The sequence below is a fragment of the Centruroides sculpturatus genome, unplaced genomic scaffold (assembly GCF_000671375.1).
Source record: "Centruroides sculpturatus isolate CEXI.00-Female unplaced genomic scaffold, Cexi_2.0 scaffold907, whole genome shotgun sequence".
Taxonomy (NCBI): domain Eukaryota; kingdom Metazoa; phylum Arthropoda; class Arachnida; order Scorpiones; family Buthidae; genus Centruroides; species Centruroides sculpturatus.
Window position 1 is genome coordinate 314,291 of NW_019385244.1, and position 19,596 is coordinate 333,886.

The 19,596-nt window shown below is 29.4% G+C and overlaps 1 protein-coding gene across 1 annotated transcript; it reads left to right on the plus strand.

Annotated features, from left to right (window-relative positions):
• The first annotated feature begins 7,974 nt into the window (after window positions 1-7,974).
• LOC111636660 (PI-PLC X domain-containing protein 3-like) lies at window positions 7,975-13,240 on the plus strand. The gene is made up of 2 exons (XM_023381946.1): window positions 7,975-8,181; window positions 11,572-13,240. Exons 1-2 carry the CDS (start codon window positions 8,070-8,072, stop codon window positions 12,471-12,473), a joined length of 1,014 nt encoding a protein of 337 aa, XP_023237714.1. The 5' UTR covers window positions 7,975-8,069; the 3' UTR covers window positions 12,474-13,240.
• Window positions 13,241-19,596: the final 6,356 nt, after the last annotated feature.

Below are 19,596 nucleotides of genomic sequence, written 5' to 3' on the forward strand. Positions count from 1 at the left end.
TGTTTTAGCACACATTTCCAAAAATAGTAATTTTTATAATTAGAAAAAATTAATGAGAAAACTTAAATTATTAACAAAATTATTTTCTCTTAATGCATTTGCAAAATTATAATGCAACTTTTTTAAATATGTAATTTGTGAATATATTTTTGAGTTTAATTGATTTAAAATTCAAATATATTTGAAGAAATAATAATATATTTTAGTTTTTCTTNGCTCTTATATATTTCAATTTTTTCGGCGCAAATCGCCAATGTCGGTGAATGTACTGGTTTAATAATACTTGCTTCGTCCCATTTGACGATTGAGCCCTCAACTTGCGCCAATTGTGATAGTATTGTGGCGTTAGATACCCTTGTTGATATTGTATTTGTGTTCTTTTAATCTGACTCCTAAACTTCTATTAGTGACACCAATATAATTTTTATTAATGTCTAGTTCACGATTTTCATATGGAATCCTGTATACTCCTGCTCTTTTTTCTTTATCTATGCTGTCTTTGTCATTCCTTAATAATTTGTACAGGTTAGAAGCTCTCTTGAATATTAACTCTCTTTAATAATAATAGCTCTCTTTTTGCTGGCTGAGATTTTGGTTGAAAACGTTTGCTCTTCATTAAATTTTTCTTGGCAAATTAAGGTGTTGTGTTTTTGATTTACATACAAATGCTGAGTGAGTGTACCTCAATTACTTTTCCGAATGTTTTTAACTATTTAAATATTATAATTCTTGTAATCGAATAACCTTCAGATTTTTCTTTATGACTCGGATATATAAAATTGCTTAACCTGAAGAGGGGTTGGCAGTGTTCCAAAAGTAAAAACGTGATCACTCACAATTACTCGTATAACGAATTCATTCTCGAGTGATGTTCGAATGAGTTCACGTCTGACGACTACAGTACATTTTAACTATTGGTCGGATACTTTCGATGTTTGCAGTATTTGTAACATATAACTGACGCATCTATCAAGTGATATTCGAAGGCTTTGCCACTTAAGCACTGGTCAAATACTTCTGATGACTGAGTGCTTACAGACACATATCTAACATATTCATAAGAATTTTCAACAGTATTAACATTTAACTGCTGGTGATGGCTACATTACTATATATATCTTATTATGTCCTATTATAATACATATGTTTAATAAAAATTAATTTTTATTAATTAATACATAATTAATACCCTTAGTTCTAATTAGTATTTATAAAGAAATATTTAGTTAAACATTCTGCAGTACGGTACTTTTGTTTGTTAATCAACTCGGACCATCAGTGTTGTTTAAAATGCGCTACAATTTGTATATACTTGTTTGAACTGACATTTGTAAAATTTGAATACAATAAAGAACTTTCAATGTAAAGACATCGTTTTACCTCTTCATCTAAAGATTTATTTATCCCTATACCATGTATAGTAGCACCCTTAGAGCCCATTAGCAGAACTGTAGATCTAAGACTTCTTTCGTGTACTGTACAGTACGTAAGACATACGAGTGTAAACTGAAGTACTGGCTGACGAACTGGCTCCTGAACTAGATAGCCGGAAATCAATTTCCTGGAGTAAGCAACAAGATGTTACTTGCTACTCTGGGCCAACTCAGTCTTCATTATAATGAGAACAGTACTACCTTCTCAGCAGTAAAAACAACTGGAAAGTGACGGGACAGACTGAACAACGACAGCTGGCAAAATTTCTAGTTTCGATACCCGATACCGATACTGGTCGGTATCGAAATTTTATGATCGATACCGGTATCGATACTTTTGTGGTATCGGGACATTCTTAGTCTTGATTTTTGTTTTACTCACATTAGATGAGACTTCATTATATAATTAGTATTAGTAGATGAGCCCGGCATTGCTTGGGCAAAAAATAACAACAAACATTAAGATTCTCAGATTCTTTCGTACTTCTAACCCTTCAATTATATATTTGATTTATATAACCACGAATGTTATCTTACGCTAGAAAGGATTTAAAACACCAAGTGCTCAGTCTAACACATTTTAAAAATTCTATTCTAACACATTATACCTAAGATAACCTTCGTAGTTATATAAATCAAATACTATGATATAACAAACATTAAAACGAAAACCATATGGTTTTTTAGCTTACCGTTGTCACGCTTATCACAATACTTGAACGGTACGAAATGGCACAGTTTCATTGGTTAAGTAGATAAGTTACCAATTGAAAATTGAACAAATTGAAAACGTTTTTTAATTTATTTTATTATTTTGTTATTTTAAATTGTGTATATATTTTACTGCAATTTATTCTTTGGATTCAAATAGCTCAATGTTCCAAAGGATTTTGTACTTTAAATCTGTCCTTAACTTTTCTATACAAAAAGAACAATTATTAATTTACGCTTTCGATTTCACGCAGGCAAGTTCTATATGCTATATTGTCGCAGTAATTAAGTGAATATGACATATCCTTGTATATTTTAAAATTATATAGTTTTTTATTAGAAATATATTTAGTTTATTATTTTGGTAAAGTTTTTGCCAATAGATGGCGCTACATGTTTATCAGCAAATTTTAATATAGATAGAAACTAATTTATTTACAGAAATCCAATAGGTATTTTGGGGTGGGATGTACGAAATTATCTAAATTAGGAGTACGTAAAGACGGAACTGCCAACTTTCGTAGCAATTGGTCGAACGGTCTAGGAGTACATAGCGAACAAACTAACAAATATTCTCATTTATATGTATAGAAGATCAACACGTACTTTAGTTTCAAATTATTTCTGAAGAAAACTATTATTTATTTTGACATCGTCGCAATTCCGGGCTGTATATTTTTTTAAATCACATTTTAAATTTATTTCATTTAAAATATATGCTCTCCACCTCAAATTAGTAGTGTCTTGACCCTGTACATCATACTTTTACTTTAACAATAGAGTAGTCCCTGTCATCTATCTAATAGCTTTCAGGAAAAATATTTGAATTGAAATAACGTGACTTCCGGTTAACATCGGAAGTACGTATACGGTTAATCGGGGCCTCCTGACTTAAGGTTTTCATAGCTCATCTCGTATATCATCTATCTAACTCTGTTCTCGAGATTAAGGAAAGACCATCGGACCGACGACATTGAAAATTTTTAGGTTTACAATTTTTTTCAAATTTCAATCCAATTACTTAAATAATAATTATAATTCTTCTTTTTCTTCATTTCGGCGTGGTATAAATTGAATTTATGATACAGTGTAAGAAATTAAGCGTTTGAGTATGACGACTTGCTTAACAACGACAACATTAAAGTTTTCCGGGAACCAATTTAGTCGTAAAAACGAGATCTACTGTCTATTTAAAACCTACAAAAAAGTATTTTTAGAAAGTTTTTAATTATGTTTATTATTTTTAGATATGGTTAAAACGTGAGGTTCCAGAACTTTGAAGCCAGAAAATAAAATCTATGTCAAATATCTATTTTACATTTTATAATCTATCCTGCAATGATTGATACATCAGGAAAACAAGCAGGGAAAGTCTTCGAATTTTACTTTGTGCCTTAAAGTTATCGCACCTACAATAATTTAGCTGAACATTAGGGCATCCTAGAGCAATATTAGTGAAGGAACTTTAAGATACAAAGCAAAACTTGAAGCCGTTTTCTGTGACGATGTTTGTTTTCCTAATTTATTATCATGGTGACATTGCTTCATTCAAAACTTCCTATAGTTGTAGTCTGTGTAACGTGCATTTTATTTACGTGTCTTACTGTCAAATCTGGTATTCTAATGCCACAACTTTCAAAAGTTTCCTTTATTTCGATGTTTCCGATGAGCTTTACTTTTCAACTTGGTTCCACCAATTTTTTTCCTTTTTAGTGCTTTTTAATGAGATAAATATATTTAGAATAAAATATTCTTATCTAAGTCATGATATTTTAGAATATCTCTATAAAATTTCATGAAAATTCTCAAATTCTAATTTGTCTTTAAAATAATATGGTTAATTAAGTAGAAATTATAATATATTATTACAGTATAGGGGAGATCGGGGCAACTTCGACAAGCGGGGCAAGTTTGTCAAGCGCTTTTTTTAAAAAACAAATTAAAAGGAGACTTTGGTTATAGGTTAGGCAGTTGAGTTTTATTGGTGGCTTATTGACTGTAGTGTTTTTATTGTTCTCCAACAAGCGTAGTTGAATTATCAAGCAAATTTTCATTTTCGTTCAATTCCATATAATATTTTTTTTCCATTTATATTGAATTGGCAGGTTTTGTTATAATTCCATGATAACGAAAGTTACTTTTCCTGTTAGAAGGATGTAACTTCAACTTATTCACGTGGCCAGATCGTGGCTTGGCATTCTGTTCTCAGGGTTGTACTTAATGTTTCGAAATCATGACTAGCGGGGTAAGATCGGCAACATAAAGCCACATTAGAAGCAAAGGATAAAAATCAAACAGATGATAAATGAAAACATGTTTGCATTTGTTATTCATGTATATATGTCTTTGAACTTGCATTTCGTTGTAATAATATTAAATGGGTGTTGGATTTGTATTTCTTTGTTTTAATAGTGAATTCCAACTTATACATTGTTAATAACATAATTTTATATACGTGCCTATCTTGCCCCATTACTGTTGCCCCTATACCAGGGGCAACTTTAATAAAAATAATTAAAATAATTACAACTTTACAAAAAGAGAGAAGTTGCCGATCTTGCCCCTATACCCGGGGCAACTTCGTCAATTTCTCTCTTCTTGTAAAGTTGTAATTATTTTAATTATTTTTATTTCCAAACTGATTTTAACCAGTTCTATAGTAAGGTAACATTCCAATAGACAATATGCAAAGCTTTTTTTTCAGTTTACAGCAGTATTTATTACACAAAATTTAAGTAAAGCTTAACATGCCGATCTTGCCCCGATCTCCCCTATATTTGATTGATAGTTAGCTAACAAAATATATACTTTGCATCAGGAAAATTTTACATAGCCTAAAATTAATATTGCTTTATATAAATAAAAATTCCAGAAAACAAGGATTTAAGAGGAGAAAAACATGAAATCGCCGATAAAACAAGTTGCAAAAAATAACTTCAATCTTTTCAGACTGACCTTAGGATGAGAGGAACTCTGATGTTTCTTAATGAGAAAGCTCTGGTGTCTCCTGATGTTTTTATCCATTCCCAAAGTTCCTATCTTGGTGTTTGTAGAGTTACTGGTATATATATATAACAGTATATATATATATATGTATATATACTGTATATACATATATATACTGTATATATGTATATACAGTATATATATATATATATATAAACTTGATTATATTTANTTTATTTTACACAAAATATTAATTAACACTGAAAAAGCTTAACTGATAAATGAAAATATTAAAATTAATATTCTTACTTATTTATGTATTTTTTTAAATGTATTCTTTCCATTTAAACTATATAAAGTGTTTACACGAATAAAATTTCTTTCTGTATATTATTGTTATAGTAAATATATTACTTAGATTAGCTTCTTTATTGTCCGATGTAAACAACTTTGACCTCGAAAGTACATGTGAAACATTTAATACAATTGACTATATCCTGATCACCAGTAACCTTGTTTATCCTTATTTATAAAGATTTTATCCTAATAAAAATGATAATAGAAAATTCAGTATAAAATTCTAAAATGAATTTTATTTGTGAAACTACTAAAAGCTTCTCTTAAATGTATTTTTTTGTAAATAAATATTGAACAAAACTGAATTTTATCAGCTAGACTTTCCAAAAAGGATGATGGAATAATCTTTTTTGATTTCTTGTTTTTATTACAGATAAGAGGAAAGTTATCAAAATAAGTGCTTTCAATTTATATTGATTTTTAAGAGTATGAGAGTTTTTAAGAGATGTGATATATGTAAAAGTAAAAAAATGAATAAAATAATAAAATAAAATCTTCAAAATTCTTATTAATTTATCTAATTTTCATTTTAATTAAGACATTTCAATTATATATATTTAATTAAGTTATAAATTTTATTTTAATGATTAAGCAATAAATTGATATAAGAATATTATGTACTGCATATAGACAATATAATTATAGAAAATGATTTAAATCTAATTTAACTTTAATATAAATTATAATAAAATAAAGATATAATTTTTAAATATTATTTAATTAAAGTAGCCTAATGCTATTTTTTCTTCTCAAAACACTTGATTAATAAAGTTGTTTATCTCAATGTTATAATGAATAACATTTCAAAAAGTCTGACCTATTTCCAAGTTAACTTCAATCAAAAATTAAAAAAAAAAAAAACATTAATTTTTTTGTTTTCTTCAATTTATTATTTAAAAATTCGTTTTAAAAAAATAACATATATAAATGACAGATCAGCAACGACACGATTATTCGTTCCTAACAAGTCTCTCCACTTAGCTTATACAGTACATCAATCAATACTGACTCAACCCTTCATCGATTTTTGATTCTCTTCTCTATAAGAAAATCATTTGTAGAACCAACATGGATGCATTTCTTTATTAATTATTTACATTTAAAGATGGAATCTTTACATTAAACTCGCTTCATATATTATTTACACAAGAAAAGTGTTTTCCTAACGTATTAACACCCATTTCGATCGAGTAAATGCTTTAAATTGATCCACGTAGTCTGCGATGTAACTTCAATTTTAACAGATTTTCAACGTTGTTTTAGCACCTACAAATCTTATATACAATAAGAAAATATTATAATTATTTAAATTTAAATTTAAAAAACGTAAATTAATTAAAATTAACGTTATTATTAGCGATTTAAAAGCGAGCTTTTAACACGAAAGAGAACCAAATATACAGAACAAGCACTTCATTGCAAAGTACCATATTAATATCTCCGTACGATCGATATACAACATTCTCCGAGGAATAAATGTAAAATGCGGTCTCCTCTCGATAACTTCTAATCGATTTTTTTCCTTAAAATTCTTTTATTTTATTTTAAACGAAACAATTTCAAGAGGAAGAAAATTAAGTTTATGATCCTCTAAATTGATTAATTGTCCCGTTTCTCGTGACCGAATTAACCAAGTTTTGCATCGTTTAAACTATTTTAAATTGGTTTTATTCATTCTTCGAACGTATCTTTTTAATTCTCTTATCTAATTTTTTGGCAAATTTCCATTGGGAATTAATTCAAGAGTAAAAGAGAAAACAGCTTATTGTCTTAAAATATTTTACTGTTATTATCCATAAAATTCTATATTATTTTTTATAATATATAAAAAAAACACAATATAAAGTTATAAATAGGAAACAATTGAACTGTAAACCGATCGTGACCCATATAACTGCTTTAACAATCGAAGTTGCTGACAATATGACCACTTCCTCATTCATTAAAAATTAATTTTCGAGCTATTATATTGATAACCTTCGTCGATAATTCATAAACTAATTAAAAAAACTCATTAAAAAATTGTTATCGTTGAAATATTGTTTGCGATAAAAATTCTCAACCTTTTATCGGTCTCGTTCACGTCATTATTACTCAAGCATACGATTCGGGATGATCGGGGGGAACGCGATCCATCGGTTGGGAAGTAATTGTTAACATTGCGCTATTGTTCCGGAAATACTGTTGGAAAATAAAACAAAAACCAGGAAGAAATCTTAGAGTTATGGTTCAAAGATGAAAAACGAATTTACAAAGAAAAAAGTGTTTATTCCCAAAGCAAAATTAATATTTAAACAGATAATTACGAGAAAATAAATATTTATTAATTCATCGACATCGATACAAAAAAAAACATTAAATATGAATTTAAAAAAACTGTTTATTGACACGTCACGTTTATAAAAAAGTATTAAGTTTTTAAAGGAAAAATTAATTTTATTATAATCTAATAATTATAATAAAGAAAAACATTCATTATAAATAATGAAAATCGCTATAATTTGAATTGTTGCATTCTAGAGGACGTCGCCCTTTTTTAACTGGTCGACAACAGCGCCATCGTGACGTCCTTCGATCAACGAAGAAGGACGCGAAGCGAGCAGAATTTCTCTTTTGATCGCCATGGAATGTAAAACTAAAGACGATAAGGGATTATACAGATCCCTGGACTGTTGGATGGAACATTTACCGGAAAGTCTTCACGGAACACCTCTTCCTTATCTGGCAATTCCAGGTTAGTTTTTATAAACAAGTTACGTACCGTTTCCGGATGTGGCCTGGTGGGATGTCTGTTATGTCTATGTTCCATGACATACTGCGGTACTTCTCATGTTTTCTATACGTATTACTCCTTTAATAATCTTTCTACGCTAATATTCGAACGAATAAAGAAAAGTATGAGCCCCAAATGTTTATATTTATCACTCTTAATGCATTTTATTACGAATGGCAGCGAAATTATCTTATAAATGACCTTAAACTTCATGCACTATTGATGATAGCTATCAATAACACTGCACAACCTCAAACTCTGCTCCCCGTTGTTTTGCTCGAGGAAAAATAATAATACGATATTTTATGATTAAAAGTATTTGAAAACGTAAAAAGTAAACATGCTTTTTCCCGGGAAAAGATGTTTGCCTGCAAAATTAATCGATTTCTTGTTACGTGTAATCGTAAATGCCTATTAATGTTATTGCAAATAACATGTTTATGTAACGAAAATGCAAAGTAACTTAATAAGGTTGGAAATAGTAAAAAAAGGAAAATATTTATTTCTTCAGTATTTCAAACTCGTTTAAAATATTCAAAGATATAAATTATTACTAGAAAACTTAAAAATTTAAAATATCTAAAAGAGTAAAGATTAATGAATGTATTTATTAATGAATATTGGGGCTTACGTATATCATTTTTTATTTTTTAATAAATGTTCTGGTATTTTTTATCATTATCGCCGGGCGATAAATATCTTGATTTTGTTATAAGTGCGCCGGAAGATTATAAATATTTAATCATCACACTGGAGATATGGTATGTGTTAATGGATATATTGATTTGTTTCCTATGTTTTAGCACACATTTCCAAAAATAGTAATTTTTATAATTAGAAAAAATTAATGAGAAAACTTAAATTATTAACAAAATTATTTTCTCTTAATGCATTTGCAAAATTATAATGCAACTTTTTTAAATATGTAATTTGTGAATATATTTTTGAGTTTAATTGATTTAAAATTCAAATATATTTGAAGAAATAATAATATATTTTAGTTTTTCTTGATAATTTTGCTCCTATAAGTAAATCAAAAAGATATTTTATATTAGAAAAATAACTTGTAATAAATTGTTATTGACAGCAATTTTTCTAAAATATAAAAATATTTTAATGGAATAAGATTGATTCTGTGTTGGTTATTAAATTTAATTAGTGTATGAAATTTTAAAATTTATGTAAACATGCATTAACTCAAGTTTGACTATTAAAAATCATATTATTTAAAAGCTTGATTATGTTGTGGATAGAATTAAACTAGTTACTAATTAATTATAATATAGAATTTGAGATAAAGGTAGTTTAATCTACTGTCCTGTGTTAAAACTAATTTCTAATTATTAGTTATAGCCTTTAGGCTAAATTCTGTAATTTAATTTAATTAAAATTTAGCAGAATTTGATCTTGAAAATAATCTGGCTTTTAGATGTTTGGCTGTTTTTAATTTTGCTGTACAAAAATAAAAATTTTCTTTATTCCTGACTTTTTAGTGTATTGGATGATTAATTATAGAATTGCATTTCTGATCTTGCTGCTCTTCAGTTTATTTGTCAAGAATCTGTGTAACATTTAACATAATAATTCTGTTTTACCCTATCTTCTATACATATATAATATAGTGTTTATGTAAGGTTACTTTTCACTTGATATTACTAAAATTGCATTCTTATTAATTTAATTATAATTAATCTATTCCACCTTCTAAATATTCAAACTAAAATAATAAATAATTTTGTTTTTAATTGGGCTAAAATTTGAAAAAATTGTAGACCTATAAATTCCCACTGTCAGCCGTTTGTCGTCTGTCTTTCCTTAAAATCGAGAGCGAAGTTAGATGAAAGATGAGACCAAATATGGAAACCTTAGGGACAGGAGAGCCTGATTAATAATATAAAAACTTCTGATGCAAACTGAAAGTCATGTTATTTCAATTCAAAACTTTTCTCCTGAAAGAAGTTAGCTATATGATCGGCACGACTCTATTGTTAAAGGAAAAGTATGATGTATAGGTGCAAGCCATTACTAATTTGAGGTGGAGAGTATATATATTGAATTAAATTAAAAATATGATTAAAAATTGCAGCTTAGCTTTGTGATGTCACAATAAATAATTGCTTGTTTTAATTATAATGTACTGTACATTCTTTTGTTTATCAATTTTAGGTGATGTTTATAGAGCAAACTGATATTTTTGAATTGCAAGTTATCAATATTTATTAAACATAAGAATAAATCTAAAAATACATTATAAAAGTTTGATGATAAAGTATAAATGCTAGCTTAAACTTATATAATCAAGACTAAAATCTAGATCAGGAATGCACATGTCAATTGTAATATTTCAATGCAGCATGCCACCTGATTTTGAATAAATTTATTTACATAAAAATATCAAGTAACAGGCCTAATATTTTTGTTATTAGATTATTTCAAATATTCATAAATGCATTAGTATTTCTTTAAAAAAATCAATTTTAAAAAAAAATCATCTTAAAAAATTAAAAAACTTCAAGGGTCAATACTGAATACTACCGTCATTTTCTATCTATAACTGCATTTTATTAGAGAGAAAAAATAATGGGATGGAGATAGATGACATGTGGGCAGAAATGGTAAGGGCAAAATAACATTTAAATAGACAAAAGGCTGTTAGAACGATGCCTTGAGGGTAGGACATTGATATAGCGGAGCACTGTACATTTTAACATCAGAGATTAGTTCAGTATAATATAAATCATTTGAATGCTGTAATAATTTTTGTAACATCTATATGTTTACCAATTGTAGATATGTATTATCTGAAGAGGGGTGCAAGTGTAAAAATTTTGCACCCGAAATGCATTGTGTAATAAAGACTAACAATTGTAATCATTAGTAGTTTTTGTCTGTAATAAAATGTGGTTATAGATAGAAAACAACAGTGGTATTCGATATTAACACTTGAAGTTTTTAATTTTTTTAAGATTGTTTAAAAAATTGATTTTTTTAAAAGAAATATATAAAAAAATCATACCATAAGTAAATATATATATTTGTTACTTATACAAAAAATGCATTAGTATTATTTTAAATTCATGTAATATGTTTGAGATTAATGTAGTTTTGTGCATAAATATTTATTAATTGCTAAATGCATTTTAATGTTAAACTGTTTTTAAATAGGCTATTGCATTAACGTAATGTAATCTGTGGCAATATTTCAGATGTATACAGAAATTTTTATTTTATTCTAACTTTCTCCCATTACATATTCTAATGACACATTCACAACTATTTAAAATGTAAAAGTTTTTTAAAACTAATTTATTCTAAAAAAATAATATTTAAATTCTTAATTTTTTCTTTCAGGTTCACATGATTCCTGTAGCTATTCCATCAATTCTAATTCAGAAATTGCTCCAGATGAACCCTTACTGCAAAATTCCATCCTCATCCATCTCCTTGGATGTGTGTCCAAACGAATTATATACAAGTGGAGTAAAACTCAGAGCCTAAGTTGTACTCAGCAATTAGAATGCGGCGTTCGTTATTTTGATTTACGGATAGCATCCATGTCAGATAGTAAAGACCTATATGTTGTTCATGGTTTGTATGGAGCATTAGTAGTTGATATACTTAGGGAAATTCAGAAATTTCTCCAAAGTCACACCAAAGAGATAGTATTGCTTGATTTTCAGCATTTTTATAATATGTCCCAAGAAGATCACCATTCTCTCTTAAATTTATTGACGGAAACATTTGGATCACTAGTATGCCCATTTGTTACCGACATCGAGAAATTAACTCTCTCTTGGTTGTGGCAAAGAAATTTCCGTATTCTCTTGTTCTATCGTAATCCAATTGCAAAATACCATCCTTTCCTTTGGCCAACAGATTATATACCAAATCCTTGGGGAAATACAGTTAATCCCAAAGCCCTTCTTAGCTTTCTGTCCAAAAATTACCAAAATGGCAGACCACCTGATAAATTTTATGTTACACAAGGGGTTCTCACACCAACTCTGACATTTATATTTTGTCACCTGCTGGGAACACTAAAGAGTGTTCTTGGCTTGGAGAGTAACAATCTGATAACAGAATGGTTGAAAGACAAGGTTTCTGGATTAAACGGCCTAAATGTCGTAATTTGTGATTTTGTAGATATGGAAGAATGCCGCATTCCACAGCTAATAATTGATCTGAATTACAAACAGATACAAAACACTCCGGAAAACAAACCCAAAACCTTTCACACTGCAGAAAAAGTATAAGATTTCAATTTATATATTTTATAATTCAATATTTACTATTTTCACAACCGTAAGTTTTTTTTTAAACTAAGTAATGATTATTATTATAATCTGAGTTGTTTATTTTATAAAATGAAGTTGGTATCACATGGGATCACTTTTTTGATTATAAAAATGTAATTTTGAAAATGCCATACAAAGTAAACTATTTATTAGAAGAGGTAATTAGCATTGTAAACATTAACTCCATCTCTTTGGTATATTCAGTAATTGTTTAATTTGAATAAGAACATCTTTCCCTTATTCAATAGCTTTAAATATTACATTAGTATTTAAAAAAAAAGCTAAAACTTTTTTTAAATCTAATTGTTAGCATCCAATAGTGAGTATTGTGATGTGTGAATATTTCATATATATATATAAATATATATAAATATTTAGATTCTTGAAACTTTAACTCAATTTACATGTAATATTATTATTATTATTATGTATACATTTAAGTTTATACATCAAATATATAGTCATGGATATTTAAAATTTCATTTTATGTAATTTTTATAACGTAATGAAAGAATTATTCCAAGCGAAAGAACAATATAGAGATACAGAAAATGCCAATTGGATATTTTATATATAATTATTTCTTTTCTATCAGACTTTTTTTTATTCCCCAAACAAAAAACATTGTTGTACCAGAATATATACGAGAGTTATTATAATAAATTTATAACTTTTATGTTGTTTGTTAGTAGTAAAAAATGTAAAATCAATGTGGTAAAGTTACTTTTTAATATAGAAGTTTAATATATAGTTATATATATAATTAAAATTTTAAGAAATTTTACAAATAACTAGAAAATTTTAAAAAATTCAATAATTATTGAGTAAAAATTGTGTGTTATATAAATTCATGCTTTTTAAAATATATTCAGATTTATTCCTTGTAAACTCAATAATATATTGTAATTGTTTTTCATTTTACAAAACTGTGATTTATATGTATACATCTTTTACTATTCTAGTCTATTTATTTATTATTCATTTATAACATTATATATATATACTTTTCAATTAATTAATTATATATCCTAAGATTTCTGAATAAGATGATTTATTTTGAAGTACAGTACTATATAATTTATTTTTTCTGTGAATTTTGTTTAAAAATATTGCTTTGTTTCAGTGAGAGCTACAGTTGCAAGACTGCATTGTCTGTAATGCTTGTGAATTACATTGTACTGACAATCGGTCTCTGCTATATATTGTTGTAGAGAAATAAAGATGAATGTGATTAATTTTTTCTCTCAAAATTTGGTAATGAATGTATCATATATCTTCTCTGCTGCGTTTTTAAATATAAGTTAAAGTTTTTCATAGATCAGTTGTGTAACTTTCCCGACAAAAATTTAGAATTGTGATGGCACTAGGGTTTCTCAAACGGGATCCCGGGATCCCGGTTGTTTTTTTAACCCGGGAAATATCCCGGGAAATTTTTCTTATCCCGGGAAATCCCGCAAATTTCTTAAAAATTCACTTTTTTTCTTATTTTGTGTTAAGGTTGAGGAATTTTGCAAATAGAAAGCATAATTAACTCATTCACTGTCAGAATACATTTGTATTTATTAATTTTAAACCTACCTATTAGTTTTTTTTAAATTTTTGCTCGTTATAGCATGTCACAAATGGTCAATAATCAATATATAGCTTATTTGTGGCAGGACTATAAAAATTCTTTACTTGTCGGAACCTGTAATATCTGGAATAATTGTGCTTACGCTGTCTTGAGTTTTAACCATGCCCAGTAGCTTCAATAAATGCCTGACGCCAGATTGTGCAAATTGGGCAAGGATACAAACGAGTACAAAGTCTGCAAGTATGAAGTTTTTCTTCATAAACCTGATTATTAAAGCCAAATGAATTGCCGAATTATCGAGCTCTAAGCTTGATGCCGCTATTAAAGCAGCCAAGGTAGACAAATCAAGAATACTAGAGAGCGAAAGAAGTACTACAATCTCGAAAACGAACTCGAAATCTTCCAGGCTACAGGTGAAAAAACACATAATATCTGTCTTCTCTTAAATGCATTAAACACTATTCCAATCACATCAATTGAATCGGAAAGGGCATTCTCGGTGGCAAGACTTTTCATTACTAAAATAAGAATTAGAGTGAGTTATCGGAGTATTGACCATCTTTGCTTTTTAAAATCTTATAAAAGTTTGCAATATTTTGTATTATATTTTATTTAAAAAACGAAAATTACCTTCTAAATTAGAAGTTCATTTTTTTAATTTTTAACTCAATTCAAAACATTTTTTTTGTTGTTGTTGTATGCAGTTTCCAGCAAACTTTAATTAATTTTTTTCTATTTGTGAAAATTTCTACGTTATTTAAAGGTAATTTTTATTATAGGCCTATAGACCTTACACAGCATTATTAATATGATTTTGGAGGTTACAGAACTTTAAAATTACTTTAAAAAATGGAAAATAATTATATCATTTGATTTCAAGATATTTTGTATACCTTAAAAATAATTAATTCTATCCCGGGATTTCCCGGGATCCCGGGAAACAGTTCACTTTTATCCCGGGATCCCGGGACAAGCAAAAGACCGGGAAATGAGAAACCCTAGATGGCACCATCTGTTATTAAACTCTAAGATTTTTGCCATTTTATAATAATATAATTTTGTGGGTAGAGATGAGTTTTATAAAAATTTATAAATGCTAATAACGAGTAAAATCTTCATTAAGTTCGATCTTACTCGAGATATCACACAGGACCCCCTTTCAAACTTTAACCATCAATCCCCTAATTCACAAACCTCTGCAAAATTTCAGAAATATTTGACAAACGGCACAGAAGTTAAGTTTTAAAGTGGGTGAACAAAATCGTCCTACAATCCTACCATATTTATCCTATTTGACTATTAAAAATTATTACAAATAAGGAGTGATTTACATTTAACTGTCGTTAAGTTTAATCTGAAACATTAAAATATTATACCCATAATATGAGCCAACAGTAATTTACACATGTCAAAATTTTGAAATACTTAAGTGCTCATTCCAAGAAATTGATAGTACTGTATTAAAAATTACAAAAAGTTTGAAGTCGAATATATTGCTAACAATTGGGTTATTTACGCTGTTTTCTGGCCAGAGAAATGTACAGAATATCAGTTATACAGTATACTCAATGTGTACAAATAATTTTGGGAATTCCAGTTTCATATCAAATCAAAAGCTGAAGTAATGGACGGTTTTTTAATGCTAGAACAACAGAATTAGCTACAAAGACTGAGGGGAAAATAAATTTGTAATGTGATGATAAATTCAAAATGAATGTACAAAACATCTGTTATAGATTGTCTTTGTGGTATGACGTAGGAGGAAAACATTGATACCTGTCTGTAAATTGAATGGACAATCATTCGTTGTAAAATATAGTTATTTAAATACGGGCATATCTAAAATTGATCTACTTTTTTATACTGCTATCGATTTAAATATGAATTTAAATTAGTTCGAAAATGAATCAAGTGGAAATAGTGTGATTTCAGTAGAGTTATGAAAACTTTAAAAATAGGGATTATAATTCTTCGGCGTGTTAAATTCTTGCTATGGATGAAGTTCAAAACACGTGCAATTTCAAGTTTAGAAATTTGAGTGTTAATCCTTAAGTAGCAGTTAATTCGTCTGTCAAGGGGAGGTTACGACGTTGTCCTGAAGATTTCAATAATAATTGTGTGGCTAAGCCGTGGTATGAACTTTTATTGAACAAGGAGAAAGCGCGCTTCTCAAAACTTTTCCAGAAAATCTAAGTTCAAAAGTTTCAAGCGACTTATAAGTTTTGTGGAACATTTTGATAAATTTTTGAATTGACATAACATGATTTCCGGTTTGCATCGGAAGTTCGTATATGGTTAATCGGGCCTCCCGACCTTAAGGTTTTCATAGCTCATCTAACTAACTCTGTTCTCAAGATTAAGGAAAGATAACAGACGGACGATAGTGGAAATTTTCAGGATTACACTTTTCTCAGATTGCAGCCCAAAAATTTTTTCGGAACGGAGCGATTTTCTAGTTAAAAAATAACCTATTTAAAACGGAAACTCGCCAAACCGAAAAAATAAAAAATATTCGGTACCGTGCGATTCCGGTTTACACAGGTTTTACTTTCTCTTTTCGTATAGCCATGGAAAGGTTGGAAGGATTTATCATTTGCATTGAATATATACAATAGGTGTTTTTTATGTAGCCACATCAATAATAATATTTAACTACACTCATGTCCAAAAGTTATGTTAATTTTTCACTTTGTTGCTTATTTGGCGAAAGAAACAAGTAGCCGAAAAATTTTCTACACATGACAAACATATGAAGGCGCAAAAAATTTTACATATCAACTTTTTTAACAAGGAAACTTGGCAGATATGAAAACAACCTGTTTTGTGCAGAGCCTGTATCTCCGTTTTACTGACCCCAGAAGGAAATTCGAGATATCCAAATTTGAAAAATTAGTAGATGACATCATCTGAGTATCAGCAGCCGATGGGAGTCAATAGGGCGTCTCGAAGCACCATCAACCACATGATAAGACCATTTTGCTGACTCGTGAAGTCATCAATAGAAAATGGACTGCTTTTGTGCAAACTTTTGTTTTTAATAATTTTAATTCTTCTGTGTTGAAACCGTGTCCTTCGTTAAATTAAATTTTGAGACGCCATGAAGTGTTGACACTAGACACTGGACTTTTTCACATCCACTTTATTTTCTGCTGTATTGATACTTTGCAGTGTGTAAACCAATTGTTCCAAATGCCAATACACGTTTTGGGCTAGCGCTTCTCATCTGTTGGCTGATATAAGTTTTCTACAATGGTTATGTATGTCAATAATACATTTACAATGATAAAACTGAACGCCACTGTGTATTGTAAACCAGTTAAAAATTCCTAAAACTTGAATAAAAATTTTAAAAGAACATTGGTGCAATTTCCATTTTAAAAATTACCTACAGAATTCCATTTTTACAACTGGTCTACAAACTGATTCCAGACGGTTATTGCTCTGGAGAACGCCTAGATCTCGCTATCACGATAGTAACATCCGCGAAATGCACGTATACAGTGGCAGTTATTGCTGTTGGTAGCCGCACCGATCTCCACATCTTTCCTCGCGGCAATGAGACTGCAGTCCGATATAGAGATGACATCTTTGTATAATATTTTTGCCCATTTCTTGTGGCCATGGGCCCTCATGCCACTTTTATGGACGATATCGCGCGAGTTCACAAAGCTCGCATTGTTAGCCAATAGTTAGACTCGGATACGCTGCTTCTTATGTAGGGGCTGATCTGGGTTTATCGGGGCCTAAGGCTTATTGAAGTCCAATGGGTCCGCATTTTTTGTTAGATTAAAGAATGTTTAAAATTCATTTTTAATAACATCATGATCAAAGTTAAAATGCAGTGTGTTTATGAAATAGCGTTGAATGACAAACTTTATATCTTATATTAAAAAAAACATAAGAATTATTATTAACAAAAACGTATAAACAAACAAAATTTTTAATAAAATAAAATAAATATACCATGAAAACATGTCAAATGCAGTCGCATCTGCAGAATCCGGATTATTGGACTCTTGAGCCATGAACGGAATGCCTCAGAATTCAATCCTGGGATACCCCTTACACTAAGTAATGTTACCCTTTCTGCAGCTTTTTCTCTCTTTCCTTTTTTCTTTTTTCTCCTTGCAAAGAGGTGCATTGCCATTGTCTTATAAGACAGGCTGGCCATTATTATGTTTCCTTATAGCATTCGAATTCAAGATGGTGGATTTAAAATTGCAATTTGGTGACCTGACCAATTACGTTACATTGATTACAATAAAACAAATATAATAATAATAATAATACTATAAATTATCATTAATATTAACTATACGATAAGTGCTCGTTGTTAATGAAAAAGTATTAAAAATTTATAATAATAATTCAATTTTTTTGGACTCTTGACACTTGGGGGCCAAGGGCTTAAGCCCTATCAGTCCATTCCCGTTCGTACGGAATGGCCAGCGAGATCACCCAACTTGAATCCCATCGAGCATGTATGGGACATGCTTGGGAGACAATTAGCTTCTCTCCATGACCCTCTCCGAAACCTTTACGAGTTAAGAACATGTCTGCTCCGTGAATAGACAGGCATCCCAAACTGCCATAGATGATCTTATTCTTAGCATAAATCGATGTTGCGTGTGTTTCCAACAAAGGTGATCACATCCACTATCTTCTTTTAGGTTTTTTTAATTAACAGATATTAACTACTCATAACTATAAAAGTGGTATCCACCACTGGCCAAGCAGTTTCGTTCTTCGAAAACTGGTAGTTCGGTCATAGATTTACGCCTCGCCAGGACAGGCTGGCCACGTGGAGTTTTCTCCACCTCTCTAACGCCTAAATAGGGTCAGTTATCCTTAAGACCTCCCGGAAGGCATTTCCCCGGTTTTTCGCGAGTAATTTCGTATGGTCAAGTAAAACGCTTCGGAGGATAAGCGCCTACGCAATAACCTCCATATTAATCCCAATCCGAGAGAGTATTCGAATATTTAGACCAGGGGATCTATTCTGAATAGTATCGTTAGATAACGAATACGATAAAAGCTTGTTTCTATCGGATCCACGTGATTCGCGTTTAATCAACTGTGAAAATGCTATTCCGAGCCGTACGTTTCGTTTTCGGTTCCGATAGCCACGTGCGATAACTAATCTTTTGTTATCGGTCACTCTCGAGCTGCCGTTAGGAACGTAACGAAAGTGAAAACAATATGGCATCTTTCGTTTAAAAATGATTTTACTTCACGAGCAATTGGAGAGAGAGAGTTAATAGACTATGTTGTTGTATTCATTAAAAATAATTACCTTAACTATTTATGAATATTGTATGAATAATGTAATTGCTTTCTTGTTAAAATTTAAAGTGAAGTATGAACATTATTTCTGAAATAGGTTTCATTCGCATATGTATAAATTAAAATGTTTTGAATATAAATATACTTTTATCAGTTGCTTTTCGTCATCTTTCTGGATCTTTTTGTGAGCCGACTCTATTGGTATTCAGACGGTCGGATATTTCT